At 37.2% G+C, this 20,235-nt stretch overlaps 1 protein-coding gene across 2 annotated transcripts; it reads right to left on the bottom strand.

Annotated features, from left to right (window-relative positions):
- Positions 1–1,350: 1,350 nt before the first annotated feature.
- LOC105037033 (DEAD-box ATP-dependent RNA helicase 37) lies at positions 1,351–17,193 on the bottom strand. Of its 2 annotated transcripts, XM_073252090.1 has the most exons (8): positions 17,015–17,193; positions 15,924–16,789; positions 15,720–15,803; positions 7,459–7,512; positions 7,270–7,359; positions 5,261–5,428; positions 4,966–5,079; positions 1,351–2,481 (listed from the first exon to the last, which is right to left on the bottom strand). In XM_073252090.1, exons 2-8 carry the CDS (start codon positions 16,677–16,679, stop codon positions 1,966–1,968), a joined length of 1,782 nt encoding a protein of 593 aa, XP_073108191.1. In that variant the 5' UTR covers positions 16,680–16,789; positions 17,015–17,193; the 3' UTR covers positions 1,351–1,965. The 2 variants fall into 2 exon arrangements, with proteins under 2 accessions (XP_073108191.1, XP_073108190.1); XM_073252089.1 differs by having other exon boundaries at positions 7,270–7,512.
- Between the last annotated feature and the right edge of the window lie 3,042 nt (positions 17,194–20,235).

Below are 20,235 nucleotides of genomic sequence, written 5' to 3'. Positions count from 1 at the left end.
ACTCCCTCTCCTTAGAGATAACACTTCGACAAGGTATACCTCTATTGAATATCTGCACCAAATATTATCAAGCTTTTAACAAATGCTACCACAGAGTTGCTTCAACATTTCTTCAAACGCTATATCATTCTAATAATCTTCTTCTTAGAGTCAACGTCGTCTGGTACAGAACCCTGCCTCGTTGACACCTGCCTCCAGCCTTCCTGAAGGAGTATGCCTGCCCTGTACCTTGAAGAGCGGGACTGCCTTGTACCCTGCCCCTCAGACGTCTCGAGAGATTCTGAAAGCTCCTTCGTGCCTACCGACAAAATTCCCCTGCCGATTAACACCAAACATCCGGAATCAAATCACACTCTCTCCCACTAATCATGCATTCCTCAATTCGTTTCGTAACGCGCAGTCATCATCACTGGTGCAAGGCTTCGGCTGAGCACTACCAACCGCATGGCCACCTCAATGCAAGCATTGGAAAAGATCATATCGTCGGTTCCTTTTAAGTATTTTATAAAACTACCAAGTTTATCCCTAACTTCATGTGCTGTTAGAATTTTAGATCTTAGATCAGGTAAGTTACATAGCATAATTATCTCTGCTTCTATTTATTCCACTAGTTTAGTTTGATGGCGAACCAAAGGGAGAAATAAACGACAATAACACAATAAAACCCCCCAAGAAAAAAATTACATGACGCAACTGACCTCTCGAATCACCATAGAACAACCCTACGAACAGAGTTCCCAGCAATCAACTCCAAGCCGACTCCAGCACCGCACGCAAGCAATGAATGAAAGGCCTTGAAGAAACGAATAAACATCCAAACAAAATCAAAGCAATACGCTACTGAATCCAAAAGGCTCACGTATCTTCAGGCAACAACAATAACAAAATATTTGCTGCCAAATCCCATTTACAGTGACCCCATTGCCCTTTCAAGCAACTAAGATACCAACACAAATTCAATGATCCGCACGATTTTCATAACTAGAAGCCACAATCTTTTCATCAGCTCATCATAAATCAAGCAAAAAGTAGGGGCAACCACAGGGCAGAGCATTCAGACACGTTGGAGACTGTCCCATATCCCAATAGCATAGCAATTGACCAAATAGCTGAACAAATATAATCTTTCTTTTTTTTTCCTTTTGAGGAAAGCTGAACAAAATAGAATCAGCATCCCCCATGTTTCTCTCGTTGCGCCAATGTAGGTCTGACAAGAGGGAGATTGCCATAAACATGCTTGCTCAATTACGCCACATGGACAGCATATCCACTAATACATAAAGACACCATTTTTTTTCCTAACCATAACAGATTCGACAATATTTTTCTGCATGTGCAAGTAAAAGAGAATGAAAGACAAAACAAAATATATTTCAGTATGTTCGAATAACAATATCAGATTACCGTAAAGCACGCTACTCTGTTTCCATTAAGATTTGACATCCTATCCCCTTTTCTCCCTTCCCGTCATATTTATTTCAGTAAATCTCTCAGAAATTTACAACAAGAACACGAAATAAAAACATGGAAAGCAAAAGCCTAGCTCTTGTCTACTCCCCCACCATTAATTCAGGTCTAAAAGAACATGCTATGAGATGAAACAAAGAGCCCCAAAAAAAAAGCCCCTCCCACCCTAAACACATTCTACAACCCCCCACCAAAATTACACCCAACCCATGACGAAAAAGACAAGTAAAAAAAAGAGAAAAAAATAAACAGATCCCATCAACACCTAGAAGTTAGCCACCACCATCAATTCACCATCACATATTAACCATCCAGAATGCCAGATAACACATCCAATGATGGGGAACCAATAAGAAGAGAGACTACTGAACGAACAGAAGACCAAAAAAGGGACAATTACCCACTGTTTAACCCTGCGAGTGTGCAACCCTATCAAAATTATATTCTAGAAAACAAGGGGCAATAGAACTTTAGTTGTTTGAGACAATGGGGATAATGTTAGTCCCAAGCACTAGTCACCCCCGGACCACCATAGCCACCCCCGTACCCCGGAGATGCAGTTCCATATCCCCCACCACCATACCCACCACCTCCACCATAGTAGTCACCACCTCCACCCCTACTGAAGGTGGAATCCCGTCGGAAGTCCCGACTGCCAAAGCGAGCACCTCCACCACCAGATCGACGGTTCCTACCACCACCACCACCATAGGAAGAACGAGCAGCATAGCGGGAGAGCCATGCAGGAACCTCCTGGTTAGATTCCTGCATAAGCTCAGCCAGCGGTCTTGCGAGGTTTAAGTTGCCATCATTGAAGAAGGCAGTGGCCAGACCAGTCTTTCCAGCTCTCCCTGTCCTTCCAATACGGTGCACATAGTCATCAATGTCATTTGGAAGGTCAAAATTGACAACATGTGCCACATGGGGGATGTCAAGCCCACGTGCTGCAACATCTGTTGCCACTAAGATTGGAGTTGCACCGCTCTTAAAGGATCTCAATGCATATTCTCTTTCCTGTAAGAAAACATAAATGACGTGCCAATAGAGCACCAGCAGCAACATCCAATTCAAAACCCGTAATCAAGAAACAAAACAAATTACTTTCACAAGAGCAGCAGAACTTTTAAACTTATTTTTGAAGAGGAGAGGAATAATAAGACAAGCTCAGGGATCAAGTAAATCCCATAAAACTACAATTAACTCATCAATAAGATAGTAACAATCATCTGGTTGTTGAATACTGCAACTTTGATGTCAATGACCGGGCAATCACTAGTTGATGCTTCAAGGGGGCGTTGGTAGTCAGTCAATGGCTAATTAATATTATGTCAGAAATTAAATTAAGCAGATAATTTCCACTTAAAACTTTCTAGCAAGAGATTTCCAAAAAGAGGAAAACAAAAAACAGTAATTGAGGCAGTAAAAAGCTCATTATTTTGTATTAAGAGCACGGTGTCAACTCAAACTAGTACTGGAAAAGCAACATTTTCTAAAAACCTCTTTATGAATACATAAGCTTAAAAATGACAGGCTCCAACAAGCTTAAAGAGTAGTTCAGTCAAAAAACCAAACACAGAAAAACAAAATAAACATCAAGGATTTCCTGGCGAAGAGCAAACTGTTAGTCCTCTGTCCTCATCATCCAACATTTTAAAAAAAGTATTGGCTCATCATAAAAAGTATAACAAATCCAATGATTCTAATGCCATCCATGACGAAATATGCTTTTTACTAAGACATTTATCCTCTTTTATCCACTATGCAATGCTAACACAATCAATTTTCACACTATTAGCAAAATAACAAGAAAAACAATCTGATTTGCAACCAAACCCTTGGCATAGAAGACCAATGAACACTTGTTCCAATGACTAGTCTTGGGGTATAGCCTTGCGAAGGAGCCAGGCATCTGACGAATTTTTCAGTTTAGAGCTCAGTCATAGACGCAACCAGTCATATGTAAGAAGTGGACTGCCATACGTGAAGCCACTATACATGAAGTGGACTTCAATGTCTCAGAAACCAAAAGGCAGAAGTCCAAACCTTTCTTCGAGTGCTTGTAATCACAGCTTCTTAACCCTGTCATATCTTATACTTATAAATTCTCCCATAAATGACAAAATAGAGACTACATCTCCTCAGCCCAAGATAAGCTACATCTGCCTATTTAACTACAAATATAATTAATAACGTGGGAAATTCAGAAATCCTGCATGCTTAACTGTCAGCTTCCCGACAAGCCAAGTCCACAACCATTTCTCATGAATAGCATTACCTAGTTACTAGAGAAAAACGAAAAGCTTTACCTTCTTGCATTATACAATATCTTTTACATAAAAGATAATTGAAAATAGTAATTACAGACTCCAATGAGATTCACTAAACTACTCCAAATTTGGTCCACAACAAAACCATATGTTCCTCAGGAATGTGATAAAAACTCCTCAATGTTTTCATTCTTTAGTATCAATGCCAAAAAAAATCAGTAACTCTTATACTGATCATTTCATAAGGACATACTGGACAACCTCCTCTTTCCTACTATATGTCGCAAGCCATCTTATGAGGGTATTTTATGAAAAAAGTTAGGGCTTTATTGCTTTTTATTTTGATGGGTTGACTGATGCAAGGTAATTTTATTTTTTTGGTCAGAAAGTAATTTGATTTTGAAAGTTGGAAGCAAAAAAGAGGCATTATACTGCAGGCCATTTCAGAGTCTTCCCTGCACCATTTTCCTCTCTCTCCATAAACTTCTTCCTTTCCTCTTCTTCTATCTGGAAATGATTTTGTAGTAATACTTGCAGGGGCATATATAATCTTTCCACTGCTTTGCTCTTTTCGGTGCATAATAATCATCCACTTCCAAGATGTCTATCATTTCGTGCACAAAAATATTGGCATTTTGCGCCCAGAAATTACTTGACAGCAATCTAGTGTTTATTTAAACCCATCTACATGCCTCAGAAAGCACTCAAAAGCCTACAACTATAGATTTTCATACTTGAATTTAAACTCTTACTTGCAGAGACATCAGAACAGCACTCAGATTTTGCATAAAATTTATTCGATCCTCTTGCTTTTTTCGGGTGGAAATCCTCTTCAACAAAAATCCAGAACCCTCAATAAGCAGTCCTAAATTCTACTGCTGCATCAGCTTTGCAATCTCTAAGAAAAAAATACAAATAGATTCATGGTAATAATCAAAAATCAATAAGTCATCTAACAACCATCTTTGTCTAGGGAATTTCTCATCTACTCAATAAAGATAATGATTAATCAAGAAAATAAAAAAATAAAAAAGTATGTTCATTGTAATGTTGAACACAATACTTTACACCATCCAGAATGAAGCACAAATACAGGTATCATGGGCATAATAGGCAACTTCCTTAACGATAGATATACAACAAATAAGATTGGTGAAAAAAATGGGAAACAAATAAGACAATTTTCAAATATCATCAGAACAATAATTCGACAAATCACCCATTTGCCTACCTGCTGTGTTCTATCCCCGTGAATAGTGGTTGCAGGGAATCCATTCATACACAACCAGTGTTCCAGTGAATCAGCTCCTTTCTTCGTCTCCACAAAGACCAAAGTCAAAGCTTGCTGCAGGGATCAAAGTAATGGTATCATCAACCACAGAAATTACCCAATCAAAATAATATTACCATATAAATGAGTCAGCAAGAAAATGTTGCAAAAATCCAATAAAATGAAACCCAATGGAGCCACCCTCGGGTGTGAAGAAAAAAAGCACAAGAAAGTTCAGTTTTGAAGTGGATATGACCTTTCCATGAACACCATTAGCTTTTTGGGCATGAAGAAGGTCCATAAGGTGGCTTCTTTTGTCTGATTCAAGAACAAATTCAACTCTCTGTATAATCAAATCAGTACTGGAACCAACCCTTCCAACAGCAAGAAAGATGTAATTGGAAAGGAAGTCAGAAGCCAATCTCTGCATAAAAAAATTGCAATTTTGTTAGTGCCAGGATAGGTATTAAAAAAAATTCAATGGCATACTTAGAACAACATGCAAGGAAAATGAAAAGATAGATTCGCCAGACACATATGGTAACCAAATTACATATAACCAAGCAAACCAATCGCCCTGAAACATGTATAGAGCATATCTATCGGCCTAAATATTTTTTTTCAAACCGTTGTAACCACATAAGCTATATCCAACAATGCAATGCCATAACCTCTTTATTCCAATGGGATTTGGCACAGGTGTCAGGTAAGAGAACAGGTGTTGGGGACTTCAATCCTTGTTATCCTCCAATCTTAGAATACAAGGACTCAGCCAACAAAAAAAAGGCTCCAAAAATTAGGTGCAGGTGCATGGAAATGCGGTACATAACCAGATTCTGTAAGGCCTTGCGCTATTTCATTTGACTTTTCATCATTATAGTCTACTTAATATGCACCTCTGCTTTGTCTTATACAAATTTACACATGCCAATTCCTGATTTTTGAATACACCTATGTCTTGTTTCTAAGACAGGCCATGGACTGGATATTAAATGGCCATCAAAATAAGAGACTGGATAAATTATTTTTATTGAACAAGTCCTGCTCATAAGATAGGGTGCAAGTTAAAGAAAAGAATTTAATTTGCTTATCAAACTCAAATAATTCCTGATCGGATCAGAACCTTCCATCAAATGCTCTTCCCCTTATGCCATGTGCATCTCCCATGCCAACAGCCTGATCTGGACCAACTGTAACTTAATCCTTCTCCTTTCCCAATATTGCACCTACCTTGGCCTCAATTACCACCACCCCCCTCCCAAAGCATGCTTTATCCGCTGTTGGTGTGCTCCACCTGATCCGGTCCATGAACCAGCCTCATGCCATGAAGGTGCCCCACTTTCCATCAGTGCTCTCTACGCCTTCCGTCCCCTCTCAAAAAAAGTGGATAGATTCCATAGCTATCCATGGTTCAGATTCACTGAAGATGTGTCCAAACATGATGATTCTGCCAGACACAATCCCATACCCATACCCATGTCTTGTCATGTCGAACCCATGTTTGGAGATGTGATGCAGACTTCAGGTATTTCCTTTTTTTCCCATCAAGCATCAAAATATCAAAAGCCTAGAGAAACAATACTTAAATATTTCTATATTATAAACAGTTTTTCCCCGTTGAACTTAAATCCTTAACATTTCTAACGAAATAAACATCAGAAATATTAGCTTGAAATAATTTTGCCTATATGTCTACATTTTCTAGTAGTCCCATTTCTTATTCAACTTTTTGACATTCCTCCGCCACTTCTCACTCTTGACCCAAGAAAGATTGAACAACGTAATTTAATGCATACCAGTGACTATGAGGTGTTAGCAACAAAAATATCAATAGAAAAACAAATTTAAAAAAAAAAGTACATATCAATCATTGTGATTGGATTGCATCAATTTATAATGCCATTTCTAGATCAAGCATTTATAGCACCAAAGTTATAACAGATTCATTCATAACTAACATATGTCTCATCGCACGGTTCATGATAGCAAGCACCAATTCATATGCACCAATTACAGATATACAGCTCTGTTATAAAGGCTTTAGGATGACTCATACACAGATTCCTCAAAACTGTCATGCTTACCATCTGAAATCTGGTGCATAACATAATCAAGAGATACATAGGCACTTCATATGTTATGTTATATCCAAAATTAAACAAGGACCAACCAGCACAAAAATGTTGACACCACAAATTGTAAACAATTTACAAAGATTCTAGTACATACATAATATAAGAATCCTCAACACGTAATGAAACAAACCTGTATCTCTTTGGGAAATGTGGCACTGAACAGCATGGTCTGTCTTACACCTCGTGGGGACATGTCCATTTGTTCAACAATCTTCCGAATCTGTGGCTCAAAACCCATGTCAAGCATTCTATCAGCCTCATCTAAGGCCAAATATCTGATCATCTGTAATGAAACTCTAGCCCTCTCCAACAAATCTACCAAACGACCAGGAGTGGCCACAAGAATATCGACACCCCTCTCCAGATCCCGCAACTGCCAAAATGCATGAACTGTAATCAGTAACAATGCATAATAATTTTTAAAAAAGAAACAGTACACTATGTATCGGGATTTCAAGGACACTTTTCTTTATTTAATCAGGCCTAATTGAATGTTAAAAAAAAAAACAATATTGGTTATGCAGATTCTGTTTTGGCAGAAAGGTTACGCATCTGTACCACCATGATCCTTGACCAGTCTTGGACAAGACACCAAAGACATAAGAAATTAAGACATTTCAAACAGTAAATGAAGATTCCCACAGGACTTTATCTTCAAACATGCTAATTGATCAAATATATATATTTTTTTTTTTAAAAAGTATTTAAGATGTAGAGTCCAATAAAATAAACATCATAATGCACTAATAATTTCATGAACAGAATTCACCTAAATAAAAAGGGAACAAAACTGTAGGATTAAATAGAGATCTTTCAAAGATTTCCTTAGCAAGTAATTGGGTAGAAAGCCTGTCACAGGAAGAAAGCACAAGAGAAGTATGATGGAAGCAACTTCACATTCCAAGACACGCTCTTTCTTTTCACAGTTGCAAGACAAAAAGATACTAAATGCTCGATCCCAAGTTTAACTGTTTTAACAAATAACTGCTGCTTAATCAGAAGGGTGCTAAACCGCATCAACAGCATAGCAAATGTATTTGAGGAAATACGAAGTGTAAAGCATCAACAAGTTGGAACCCAAACCTTCAAGCACAAGCCACAAAAACCCAAATGAAATCTATACTTGGACCAATTCCACTAATCTCTTTTATTTAGCAGAAAACCAAATAGCTTCAATGACAGCAACTGACTGCCACAACTCATAAAACCACTTGTCTTAAAAATGCTCTGCTCATCTACTTTCAGTGCCAACCTTGCTAGGATCATAAATTTATATTTTGACAAAAAACCTACTGACAGATTATCAATTGACTACATCCACAAAATAAGAGCATTTCAAGAAGCTCCGTTTAGCTCTCAAGCATATTTTTGCATTTGGCTTTCAGTTAGTACTTGTTAATTTCCATGATTGTTTGTTCCCTTAAATTGTCAAAGTTCTTAGTTATACCTTTAGTTGTCTTCCCCTTCTTCTACATCTGAAACTTGTTTTGCATTTTATGCTCTCAGGGAGTACGATTCAAGCTCAGTGCATGCTCCTTATGCAGTACCTAGTATTTCCTCCTAATCTCTGCATTTCTGCCACCTCTCGCTATACTTCAACAAGAAAGAATATCACATCCAGGGTCAGGGTACTACCTAGTCATACTAGTCATATTTCTCAAGCAGACAATCAAAACCAGAAACCACACCATAACATTGACCTAAGATTGAACATGTAAGTAGAAAATTGAAACCACATCTCTAAGCTAAATTACTTGCTGGACCATAATAATTAAATATTCCATGTTCAGCATTTAAGCACAACCTGTTGTAAAATTTGATACTAAACTAAAATTGTCCACCTTACTGAACAAGAAACCATTTAACTTCCAACATTCTCATTCCATTAAAGCATTAAACTCTTTCCAACCACCAGCCATCCATCCTCCTCCACTCTGGCGTACAGCACATCAATTCCTTCCAGACATGAACTTAGTTTAAGTCTGTGCAATAATAACCCCATCATGAAGCTCGCTAATTTCTTGCTAGTTGAGTTCAGATCTGTGATATACATCCATTTGGCCAACTCTAGCAGCCATTGGCCTGAAATTTTGCCAATCTTACTGTATCCCTAAATCTATGAGATCTGAGGCAAGATAATTATACATAAATAAACAACTGAGAAATTATCTGTCAAAACAAAGAGGAATTTCCTAGATCTTTCATTATCAACAGGGTTGCGTTCATTTTGTTTGGAACAAATTAGCTAACATGCTTTTGTTATCACCTAGTAACATACTGCAAGCTAAGCTTACGTTACATATACCAACTAAGAAGAAAAAATGATACATGAACAACCTGTCCTAAATAATGCCCAAGATACAGCTACGCTTTGCAACTTGAAACAGCATAACCTTTCAAATGAGTGCAGAGAGAAATGAGCAACTCTCTATAACAAATTCTACAATAATGGGACATACTAATCTAGAAAACATGACGAACAGATCAGCTTCTAAAAGATCCATAGGTCTGATTTTGCACATGCCTGAGTAATATTATCACATGCTGACTAGCAACGCATTCAAGTGTACGGCACTGCATCAGATGTGCAACTCTCTATGTGCATATTTTTTTTGGCATTGATAATCAAAGGTATAGTTGCAATTACAAAAGGCTATAGTAAAAAAAATATCCTAATGTACAGTACATTTACACGGGCAGTAAATTTGAAAAAGCAGTAGTCCCTATGCATATATTTCCCACCAAAGCATAGCACTACAACAATAAATAAGTTTGCTTGGGAATCTACAGAATAATGCAAAAAAACGTTTTTTTTTGGGGTTTAACTTGCATCATGTATATGTAATTATGTATGCCAGAACATAATTTACACATTCATGGATCTATAAACAAATCTGATCAACAACCAAATGGTTTCATAAGCGAAACAGGTTTCCCATAAATCACTATCACTATATCAGGAAAAAATAACCAACTGATCTGTTAAAGTAAATTTTGCACATATCAAATGCCAATTTGGACATCCTCCAAAGAACTTTTAGGCATAAAACTAAACTTCAAATTATCTTTTACAATTTATCAATTCTTAGTCATTGCAAATGATGACTTCTGTTATTTTTAAGTAATCCTTCTTTGACTGGCTATTTCCAAAAGTGGGATATCCACACCTCGCCTTGGGTAGCTGATTTTTTTTGGCACAAGGTTATAGTGGAAGGAAACGTCCACATATCAATACTCCAACCTACACTCAACCTAGACCACCATGAAGGCATGTGACCCTTTTCCAACTTAAAGCTACCTTCAGCTTAGTATGCCATGATTAAAATTTAAAATTCATCCTAATAATATGCATTTCTTCCATTTACCTTCAAAAGATCTCCAATCCAGTGATGGAAAGAAGATAGAAAAGGAATAGCAAAAAAAGCGGTGAGCTGAACTATCAATGTTCTTTTGCCTTTAAAGCCTTCAACAAATTCCTGAACTAGTGACAGATCCATCCAAAAACCAATTCCACAGAATTATAATATGCATTCACATTCTTGGCAATCTCTAACCCATTTTATTACTCATATATGTAAGAAAATAAAACATACATCCAAGGTTTTAAATCATGTGGGGAGAGCTTTCTCAGTTTCTCTAGGGAACAAAACACCCTGACATCCTGCCTTATCAGTAGAGATGTCACATTCAAGCATCCCTATAGCTACCCTCCATCTATCTTCCATTCTTTCCTCTATTTATTTGTTATTTTTCTTCTTTCTTTCTTTTCTTCCTTCTTTCCTTCCTTTCATTTTTTTCTATTCTTCCTTCCATTCTTTCTTTTCTTTTTCTTCTTCTTTCTTTCCATCTTCTTTCTTTCCTTTCTTTTTCTTCTCCCAGTCTTTCCTTTTCTTCCTCTTTCCTTCCTTTATTCCTTCCTTTCTTGTTCTTCTCCCTTCCTTTCCTCCATCCTTCCTTTTCCTTTCTTCCCCTTTTTCTTTCCTTTTTCTTCTTCTTTCCTTCTCTCTCCTCTTCTTCTTCTTTCCTTCCTTTCTTCCTTTCCTTTTTTTCTTTCCTTCCTGTCTTTCTTGTTCTTTTCTTCTTTTCTTTCTCTCCTTTTCTTCTCCTATCCTTCCTTTATTTCCTCTTTCTTCGTCTTTCCCCATGTGGATGGTTCCCGTCCTAGTCATATTTTCTCACAGAGTCACAGGAAAGGAACCAGATGTACAGGACAAGATGGACATCCCCATTTGCCCAAGATTTGAAACACGGCGTACAACAAAAATGCTTGCAACATGGTTATCATATATAGATTAAATGATTTGATTCATAACAATCAAATTTCCAAGGATTATTGCAACAACTGGATATATTTCCTTTACAAACTGACCATGTCACTTGGGACATGATCATAGACAAATGTTTCATTAATTTATGATGTAAATCATCTATACGGCACATCTAATGGACGGTTGGAGATTCCATCAGTTGATGAAATATTTTAAATCCAGATTTTACCATCAAAATTATTTGGTTATGTAAACTGATAAAAGATAAATACATGACCATTTTTTACAGAGTTGTTTCTCTTGTTTTTTTAGCTCTCTAGCACCAATAAAACTAAGGATATACACAAGATGGAAGTATACTCATTGAGGCTTACCTGCTAGCCATCAAATATACCCAAGATTCACATATATAATAGAGAACTTGGCAAAACTAAATTCCATTCACTTTCAAATTGCTAACATGAAACTCAAGAAACACTTTCAAATTCCATTCACCAAATCCTAATTTTTGAGTTTGAAGAAATCAGCAGCTGCGGTTTACAAGCGGACAAGGAACCATATAGTGCATATGAGGTAGGAGCAGCATATGCAGGTTCATAAGCAGTTACTATTTTTAAGCATTTAGAAATAATATAATATATTAAGTATAATAAAAAATAATGACAATGATAGGAACTTCATGGATCGATATAATAATGTTAATAACAATAATAACTAATCCAATAGCAAGAATTTTCACATACATCTTAGCACTATTAATACTGTATCGGGCCCACTTGAAACCATATCACACCCAACCATCAACTTAAACCTGCTTCACCTACATAGGCCCACATAAAAGTAGGCTATATATGTAGCTCTAGTTTGCTAAGTGGGCTTACATATAAAGCCTCACAATACTAAGGAAGCCACATACATGCACAATGCTAAGTGGACTTCCTTTTTGGTCCATATGTGGTATGACCGCATACAGTAATGTATATAGGCGATGCGGTGCAATCAGGAGACTGCATATGCATATGCAGGCACTATGCAACAATATGCATAACATTTTTTAAGTCATTGGAAGAAATCAATTCATATAAAATAGTACTTGAACCATCACCCAAGAGATTTGGTTGAAAGAGCATGTAACAAGCATTAGCACTAACATCAACCTCTCATTATCATATATATCAAACAACTAGTAGTAGTATAGTTTAAAGCTTATGATACCATGCTTACAATGCTAACAAAAAGTTATTAAAAAAATGTGAAGCCATGACACCACCTTGTCTTTTGGAACTTTGGCAATAACAAGAACTACCTGCATAAAGTACGAACCTAAGTGACATCAAATCCATGTTACCCCTAGCTTATATCATACTTCAAATTCAAGCACCCAGACTTCCTGTAAAATAGGCTCACTCAGACTTCCTATAAAATAGCCTCATACTGGATCAAACTTCCTTTTTTTAAGCATTAGCACTAACATCAACCTCTCATTATCAAATCCCTGTAATGCATACATTCATTTAATATATAGGAATCTCAATCTAAATCTCATGTGGCTGGTCCCAATTGCTACTCAGAACTTATATATAATCCATCATTTATTGTAGTGTCAAATTCAAGCATCTCTCGACTATGCTTCAAAGGGATTTAATATGATACCACTTCTACACATTCAGCTCATGATCCACCATTCAGCTCTCTCTCATCTTTCATATCTCATTATTAGCATTCCTTTGTCGATGTAATAACTACACTATATCAATGTCAACCAAAAAAGACTCAAAGGCTCCAGTCCAACCCCATAAAATTCTCATATCCTATGGGTTGTTTCCCTCTTCAACTCTCATTACTCAGCTCTCTATAAAAAAATCTCTTTATCACTCCTCACTCTACAAAAAGTCCCATTAAATCCACCAATTCTATGCCAAGGTCATGCCATCTAAGAAGCTTCATGGCATCCAGTAATAGTGATGGTATGGGTGAAAGTAGCCTCACTGAAGGGAATCAAAGAATCCAATATAATTTTGCACTAGGAATGAAGGTTAGGAGTTCTACTAAAATAATGGCAAGTTCTGAATAAGTGTAACACATGTTCTTCATAAATATAGACCACTTTTGCCATAGCACAAAGACTATCACACAGGCTAAACACAAATATATGCAGAAGTTGCATGCATCTAAGATGAAATATAAAAGTCACTTATACATCAATGGATGCATGATTGCTGTAGAAAGTAACCATTTAGGCTGTTACTAAGGCACCTAAGCCAGGACAAGTATCTAGGTAGTGGCTGCCTCCTCTTTAGGAAGGCAAAGTAACAACCTCAAATCTTTTAGAAAACAAACTAACATATGTTTGCATTAGTCACCGGTCTAAAGACTAGACAGCAGCTCACATGTCACTAAATGTCAAATCTTTACCAGGTTGCACCACTCACTGGTCTTAGATGGACTCATATCACTAAATATTAACAATGAACATAAATTGAGCTGTATAAACAGTAAGAATCTGTCACACTAACCCACAAATTAAGCTACTTATTAGCTATTCACCACTTGCAACGAGTACTACGTACGTACGTATGTTGCATACACACACACCCCCCACAAGCATGCATCACACACACGCACCACACATGCACCACATGCATGCATCACACACACGCACCACACATGCATCACGCACGCACCACAAGCGTACACGCACTCTCACACATGCACACACACCACAACACACCCACACACACAGATATATTAACGAAATAACAAATGCCAGTTATAACTTGCAAATCAACCACCCAAGATGCAGACCATAAATGATATCATACAAGCAAAAGGACATGTCCTTGCTCACTAATTTGTCTAACACACACACACCCATCACACACAGATGTATTATCTAAATAACAAATGCCAGTTATAACTTGCAAATCAACCACCCAAGATGCAGACCATACATGATATTATGCAAGCTATTATACAAGCAAAAAGGACATGCCCTTGCTCACTAATTTGTCTAACATAGGAGGGGAAGTGTCTCTTCTTCCTCAACCCCTTCAATCATCTTTATCCTAGTCAAGATATAATTATCCTTTTAAATTTTTGACGTAATTATATTTGATCCCTCTTCTCTTTGTTATTTCTTTTCACTTTGCATTTTTCCATTTTCCACATTCTCCCTCCCTTTTCTTCAACCCTTTCTTCTCCTCCTTCCTTCCCTAATTTGATCCAAAATAAAAAAGAATCTGTGTTGCCATCCAGTCCATTATAGAAGCCGAGGGTTTCATGCTGTCTGGGCCACTTGGCCCCATTAATAGTCTTCCGCATGATGAAAGCATGCATGTTTTATAACGATAAGGAATTCCATAAAAATGAGGTTCCAAAAGTAAAATCCACTTTCTTGGATAGAAAATGCCACTAATTCTAGTTACTAATAATTAGTCACTGATAGCTCTTAGCTTTATTGTTAATTTATAATTTGCATATAATAATGCAATGTTTCATATCAAAGTCTGAACTTTGTAAATTTTAAGCCAAACATGAAAACTCATCCTAAAAAACATAAATGAGACTCCAACAAAAGGTCTGGTGATCATGATCCAGCTCATAATAACACAACTTCATGATATCTTGCAATTACATATTTTAACATCGCGTAAAATCACAAGATATTTATAAGCAGCCTTGGTAGTATGCATGTCCAATTTTAAATGATTTTATAGCAGAGAATGCATTTTTGATCCCATAATGGTTCAGCTTCAAACAAATACCCATGATACATACATGAAGAGGACAGAAAATGCTAACTGCAACTCTGCAAGCCACAGACAGTAGTAGAAACTAGACGAGAACTTAAATTATCTCTATCGTCATATATGCACATGCAGGTGCAGAGGTGCATGCACGTGTGCATGTATCTATTGACCATGGCCTGTGTCTATGGTTTACCCCATGGAGAGGGATTTAGTACAGTGCAGATGGGCAAAAAGCAAGAACTGCTTGTGACAACCATCCATCATAAGTCAAACTCCACACAGAATCAGCGCATATCAGAACAATATGCTGTAAACGAAATTTTCTACAGGCTCAACAACAAAATAAAAACCTAAAAATGTTTCAAATGCCAGAACAAAATCAAGGTTTGTATGAACAGTACCGTACTATCCAAGGTTTGTGGCATCTGTACACTGTGTATCAGTATAGGATGCTATCCTACATAGTGTCAGTTCCTGGTACTACCATTCTGGCAAAAAAAAATTGTACGATATCCGTACCGGCATTTGAAACTTTGGCAAAAATCAAATAAAAAGTGAAAAACCTGTTGATTGATTGGTGCTCCTCCATAAGCAACAACGACCCTAACTCCAGTCTGGTAGGCAAACTTTCTAGCCTCCTCATTTATCTACAACACAAAGCTCAACAAATATAAACAACAAAACAAATGGAAATAGAAAAATGAATCATCAAGACCAGCAGATGAAAAAGGGAATCTGAAATGGAACATCTAAATACAAAAACATACTTGGACAGAGAGCTCCCTTGTGGGTGACAAAATCAGTGCAAGCGGGTAAACCGTCCTTGCACCCCGTGGCCTCTGCGCAGGTGGCCCCCTCATGATCCCACTAATTATTGGGAAGCAGAAAGCTGCTGTCTTTCCTGACCCTGTCTGAGCACAGGCCATCAGGTCCCGCCCCCCAATGGAGATTGGGATTGCATGGCGCTGGACTGGTGTCGGCTTCACGTACTTGCACCTCCTTATGTTCTCATTCAGTGCATTCCCTAGATCAATCTCAGCAAATGTGTTCACGGGTGGTGGTACATTCTCACCACTCGTTTCAACAGGGATGTCCTCGTATGCATCAAAATTGATGCCAGTGTTCTCCTGATCATCAAATGCAGCCTCGGTTGTTTCGTCATCATTAGCAAAGGGATTCACCTCCCGCTCCCTTCGATCCCATCCACCAGTTCTCGAATTCCAACCACCCCCTCCGCGGCTTCCACCAAACCCAGGGCGGCCCAAATCACGAACGGGTCCTCCGCCCCAGCGGTTCCCACCGGCAGACCCACCATACCCGGACGGCCGCGACGCAGCAGAGGGGGCATCGACAGGAGCTGGGGCCGGGGGCTCGGACGACGACGGGCGGCTGCGGAGATGAGGCGGGACGTAGGTACTGCGAGCGTGACGAGGAGCAGCAGCGGTGGCGTTGCTAGCAGAAGAACCGGTGGCGGCCGCCGAGCTCTCGGCGTTCGCGACCGAATCAGCCCATGAGGTTCGCATAATTCAAGGAAAATCAATCTAAACCCTAACTCCACAACCTCGATCCAGCAAAATCACAACAGATCTAAGAAATGTGAGCAACGGACCATCAACCCTAAACTTTCCCCTTTCTGCCAAAAAATAAAAAATCAAAATCAAAACTTTTCCTCCGATGGGGTGTCAAAACGCTAGAAAATCACAAAAAGAAACGCAACAAATCCACAAAACCCAAAGACGAAAAACCAGATGAAAGAGAAAAGCTTGATCTAAATCAAAGCACAGGTTGGCAAAGAAAACGAGACGAAAAAACGCAAAAAAAAAAAAAAAAAAAAGGGGGTCAAAGATGAGAAAAAGACCTGGACAGGTTGGGCAGAAACCCCTGAAACGATGACTAGGAGCGACGGGAAGAAACCCTAGAAGCAGAGAGAGAGCGAGAGAGGTGGAGACCGAATCCGGCGAGGACCAGACTTAAGAAAATATCTTTTGAGTTGGAGGTTCGCCTTTTTCTACTCCAACGCGAATTCCTCTTTTATTTTCCATCTTTATATTTATTATGGGAACCCTAAAAAAATAGAATTAGGAGAGAGCAGGAGGGGTAATTCGGGAGAGCTCGGGCTGACGTCATCGATCGAACCAGCGATCGGCCCGGATTATAGGGTCGACGAAGGGACATCGATCCGCTTAGTACAGCCGTTGGATCTGTGTGGAATGTACATCTCCGCTGTCGGGTTGGTGTACCTTCGATTAAGTTTAGAAGGGCACATGGCACATTGGCACTAAAATACTGTCACGTGCACTCCTATAGATTGGACTTTTGCTTTTAGGCCCCCATAGAAATTGGATATTATCGGGCCCTATATCATTCAAACTTTTAAATTATAATAGATAGATTTCTTTTTTTTTTTTGGTAAAATAATAGATTACATTTCATTGACCACCTGCATTTGTGATGCTCTTGAAAAGACGCAGCATTTCTATCAAAAACAAAAAAAGAAAGGAAGAAAGAAAAAAAAAAAATGCAGCATAACGTGTACCAAAAAAAAGAAAAAAAAAGCAGCAGCATGATATGTACCAAAAAAAAAAAAAAACGCGGCATAATGGATGGCTGTACCTATTAGAGTATATTTACTGTACAGCCATTTAGGAAAATTAATATTTCTATTATTCATATAATTCGGTGAATAGACTCTATTTTTAGCAGTATATTGTATTATTTTTCTATTAAACGAAAGGAAAATTTAAACCACCATGATTATCAAAGCATTTTTTTTTTTTTTTTTAACTCAAAGTACCTTTATGTTTATGCAAGTATCCTTATAAAAATGAGATATTCAAACATCGTTCTCTTGATCATTGCACTGGGGGCTCTGTTGAAGTAACAGATCTTTGTACAAAAAAAAAAAAAAAAAATTAATATTAGCTATCTACTAGTCATCATTCCAACGCAACGGCAACATAAACATAATTTCTTTTATATGTTTTTTGGTTCACTTTGTTACATGTTTAATTAAACATCATTTTTTTAACTCAGAGTTTTTGCGTATCTAAATCATATTTTTCTTCTTATATAAACATGAAATAATCAAACTATTTATTGTTTCCATTACGATATCGAAAGTTCTCAGAAAATTCAATTGGAGGCTTGATCAGATAACTAACAGATGGTGATTATATATACACATGACGTCAAATATCAATTCTGGAAGAGTTCATTAATAGCGACCGCGGCAGATGATTGAAGCATTGGGACTTGGCTGCCAAGGACATTAGAATTTTGAAAGGCGAGAACTGTTGGAGAAGCAAAGGCGGAGACGCCTTGGAAATTTGGTTGCGCCGTGGGGGAAGGGATTGGAATCAACTATATGAAAAAATATTCGTTACAATAATAATATTATATCAAATTTATAATAAATTAATAATAATTTTTATATTTTATCGATTATTATATATTTTATTAATTTTTATAAATTATATTTTATATTATTTTGTATATTTCATTCATTTCTGATTCACGATTGGTTTGCTACAATGATAATGTAATATCATGGTTGCAGTGAATATTTTGTCCGAGTAAATGCAAATCAAGTATATGCAAATGTACTCTTGATTTTTCGGATTGCTGGAGTCAATAGCTGGTAAGACACAGTATTTTGTCCAAGTATATGTAAATCAAGTATATGCAAATATATTTTTGACCTTTCGAATTGCTGGAGTCAACAGCTCGAAAGACATGTAGAGTAATAAAAGGATGGTTATATAATTGGCTTGATATATTCATTAGTATAATTTTTATATATATATATAGATAAAAAGGGTTGAAAAAGAGCGATCTAATATTTAATCGAAGTTCCAATATTCATCGTGATTCGAACTCAATCACTTGAATGAAAGTCAAGATCCATTCTGTCAAGTCACTCTCTTGATGGTTATCAGCATAGTTCTTTAAAATAGTAAAGCTATACATTTTTTGTTGTTTGTATGAATTTAGATATATCTTTTATGATAATTCAATACAGTAACTGTTAGGATACATCTAATATAATATATAAAAAAAGATCAAATTAGTGATCTATTGACAAGTAACATTCTAAATATTTGACAGATGACATTTTAAATATTTAATATAATTTATTATTATTTAATAAAAAAATTAGATTGATGATCTTTTGGCAAATGGCATCCTGAGTTTTTGAAAAGTTACATTCCGAATGTTTATCACTATTTATTATAATTTAATAAAAAATTTATATTAATTATTTAAAAAATTATTTATTAATTATTTTTAATATTATATCAATTAATTAATTTTAATTATTATTTTGTTTAATTTTAATAAAATATATAAAATTTTTTCGTATATTTTTACTCTGTACATCATTCGGATTTTAATATCTAGTTGCAATAGTAATGCTGTCTGAATTTAAATCTTGGGTACGTAAGAATTTACACCGCCGTAATTACAGTACCGTTGGAACTCCCTCCACTTCCTTCAAAACAACAATAGTTATAATTAGTCTCAAGAGTCCCCTCGGCTCGCACGATGGTCGGTAAGTAATGCACCATTTATACACCCAGATGAAATCTCTTCTAATCCAGCCATCCAGGCAACAAAAGGCAACGCAAGTTCCCGTAATTACACTACCGTTGGAACTCCCTCCACTTCTTTGAAAACAACAATAGTTATAATTAGGCTCAAGAGTCCCCTCGGCTCGCACGATGGTCGGTAAGTAATACACCATTTATACACCCAGATGAAATCTCTTCTAATCCAGCCATCCAGGCAACAAAAGGCAACGCAAGTTCCCGTAATTACACTACCGTTGGAACTCCCTCCACTTCTTTGAAAACAACAATAGTTATAATTAGGCTCAAGAGTCCCCTCGGCTCGCACGATGGTCGGTAAGTAATACACCATTTATACACCCAGATGAAATCTCTTCTAATCCAGCCATCCAGGCAACAAAAGGCAACGCAAGTTCTATAAAAATATATATCTAGTATAAGGATAAAATTTAGCTACGTAGGAGCAAATTATTAACTCACAGTGGGACAGATCTTGATTCAAGTGATAGCTAAA

Source organism: Elaeis guineensis, chromosome 2, assembly GCF_000442705.2.
Source record: "Elaeis guineensis isolate ETL-2024a chromosome 2, EG11, whole genome shotgun sequence".
NCBI classification, from domain to species: Eukaryota; Viridiplantae; Streptophyta; class Magnoliopsida; order Arecales; family Arecaceae; genus Elaeis; species Elaeis guineensis.
The sequence above is the reverse complement of the archived record's forward strand: the minus strand, read 5'-3'. Positions and strand labels throughout refer to the sequence as shown.

What these genes read in the sequence shown, in the direction of transcription:
- LOC105037033 (XM_073252089.1), bottom strand. Translation starts at nt 16,679, where the DNA reads ATGCGAACCTCATGGGCTGATTCGGTCGCGAACGCCGAGAGCTCGGCG. An exon ending in CAAGGGAGCTCTCTGTCCAA is followed by an intron (nt 15,804 to 15,923) that starts GTATGTTTTTGT and finishes TTTGTGTTGTAG; the next exon opens with ATAAATGAGGAGGCTAGAAA. An exon ending in GAGCACCAATCAATCAACAG is followed by an intron (nt 7,513 to 15,719) that starts GTTTTTCACTTT and finishes GCATTTTGGCAG; the next exon opens with TTGCGGGATCTGGAGAGGGG.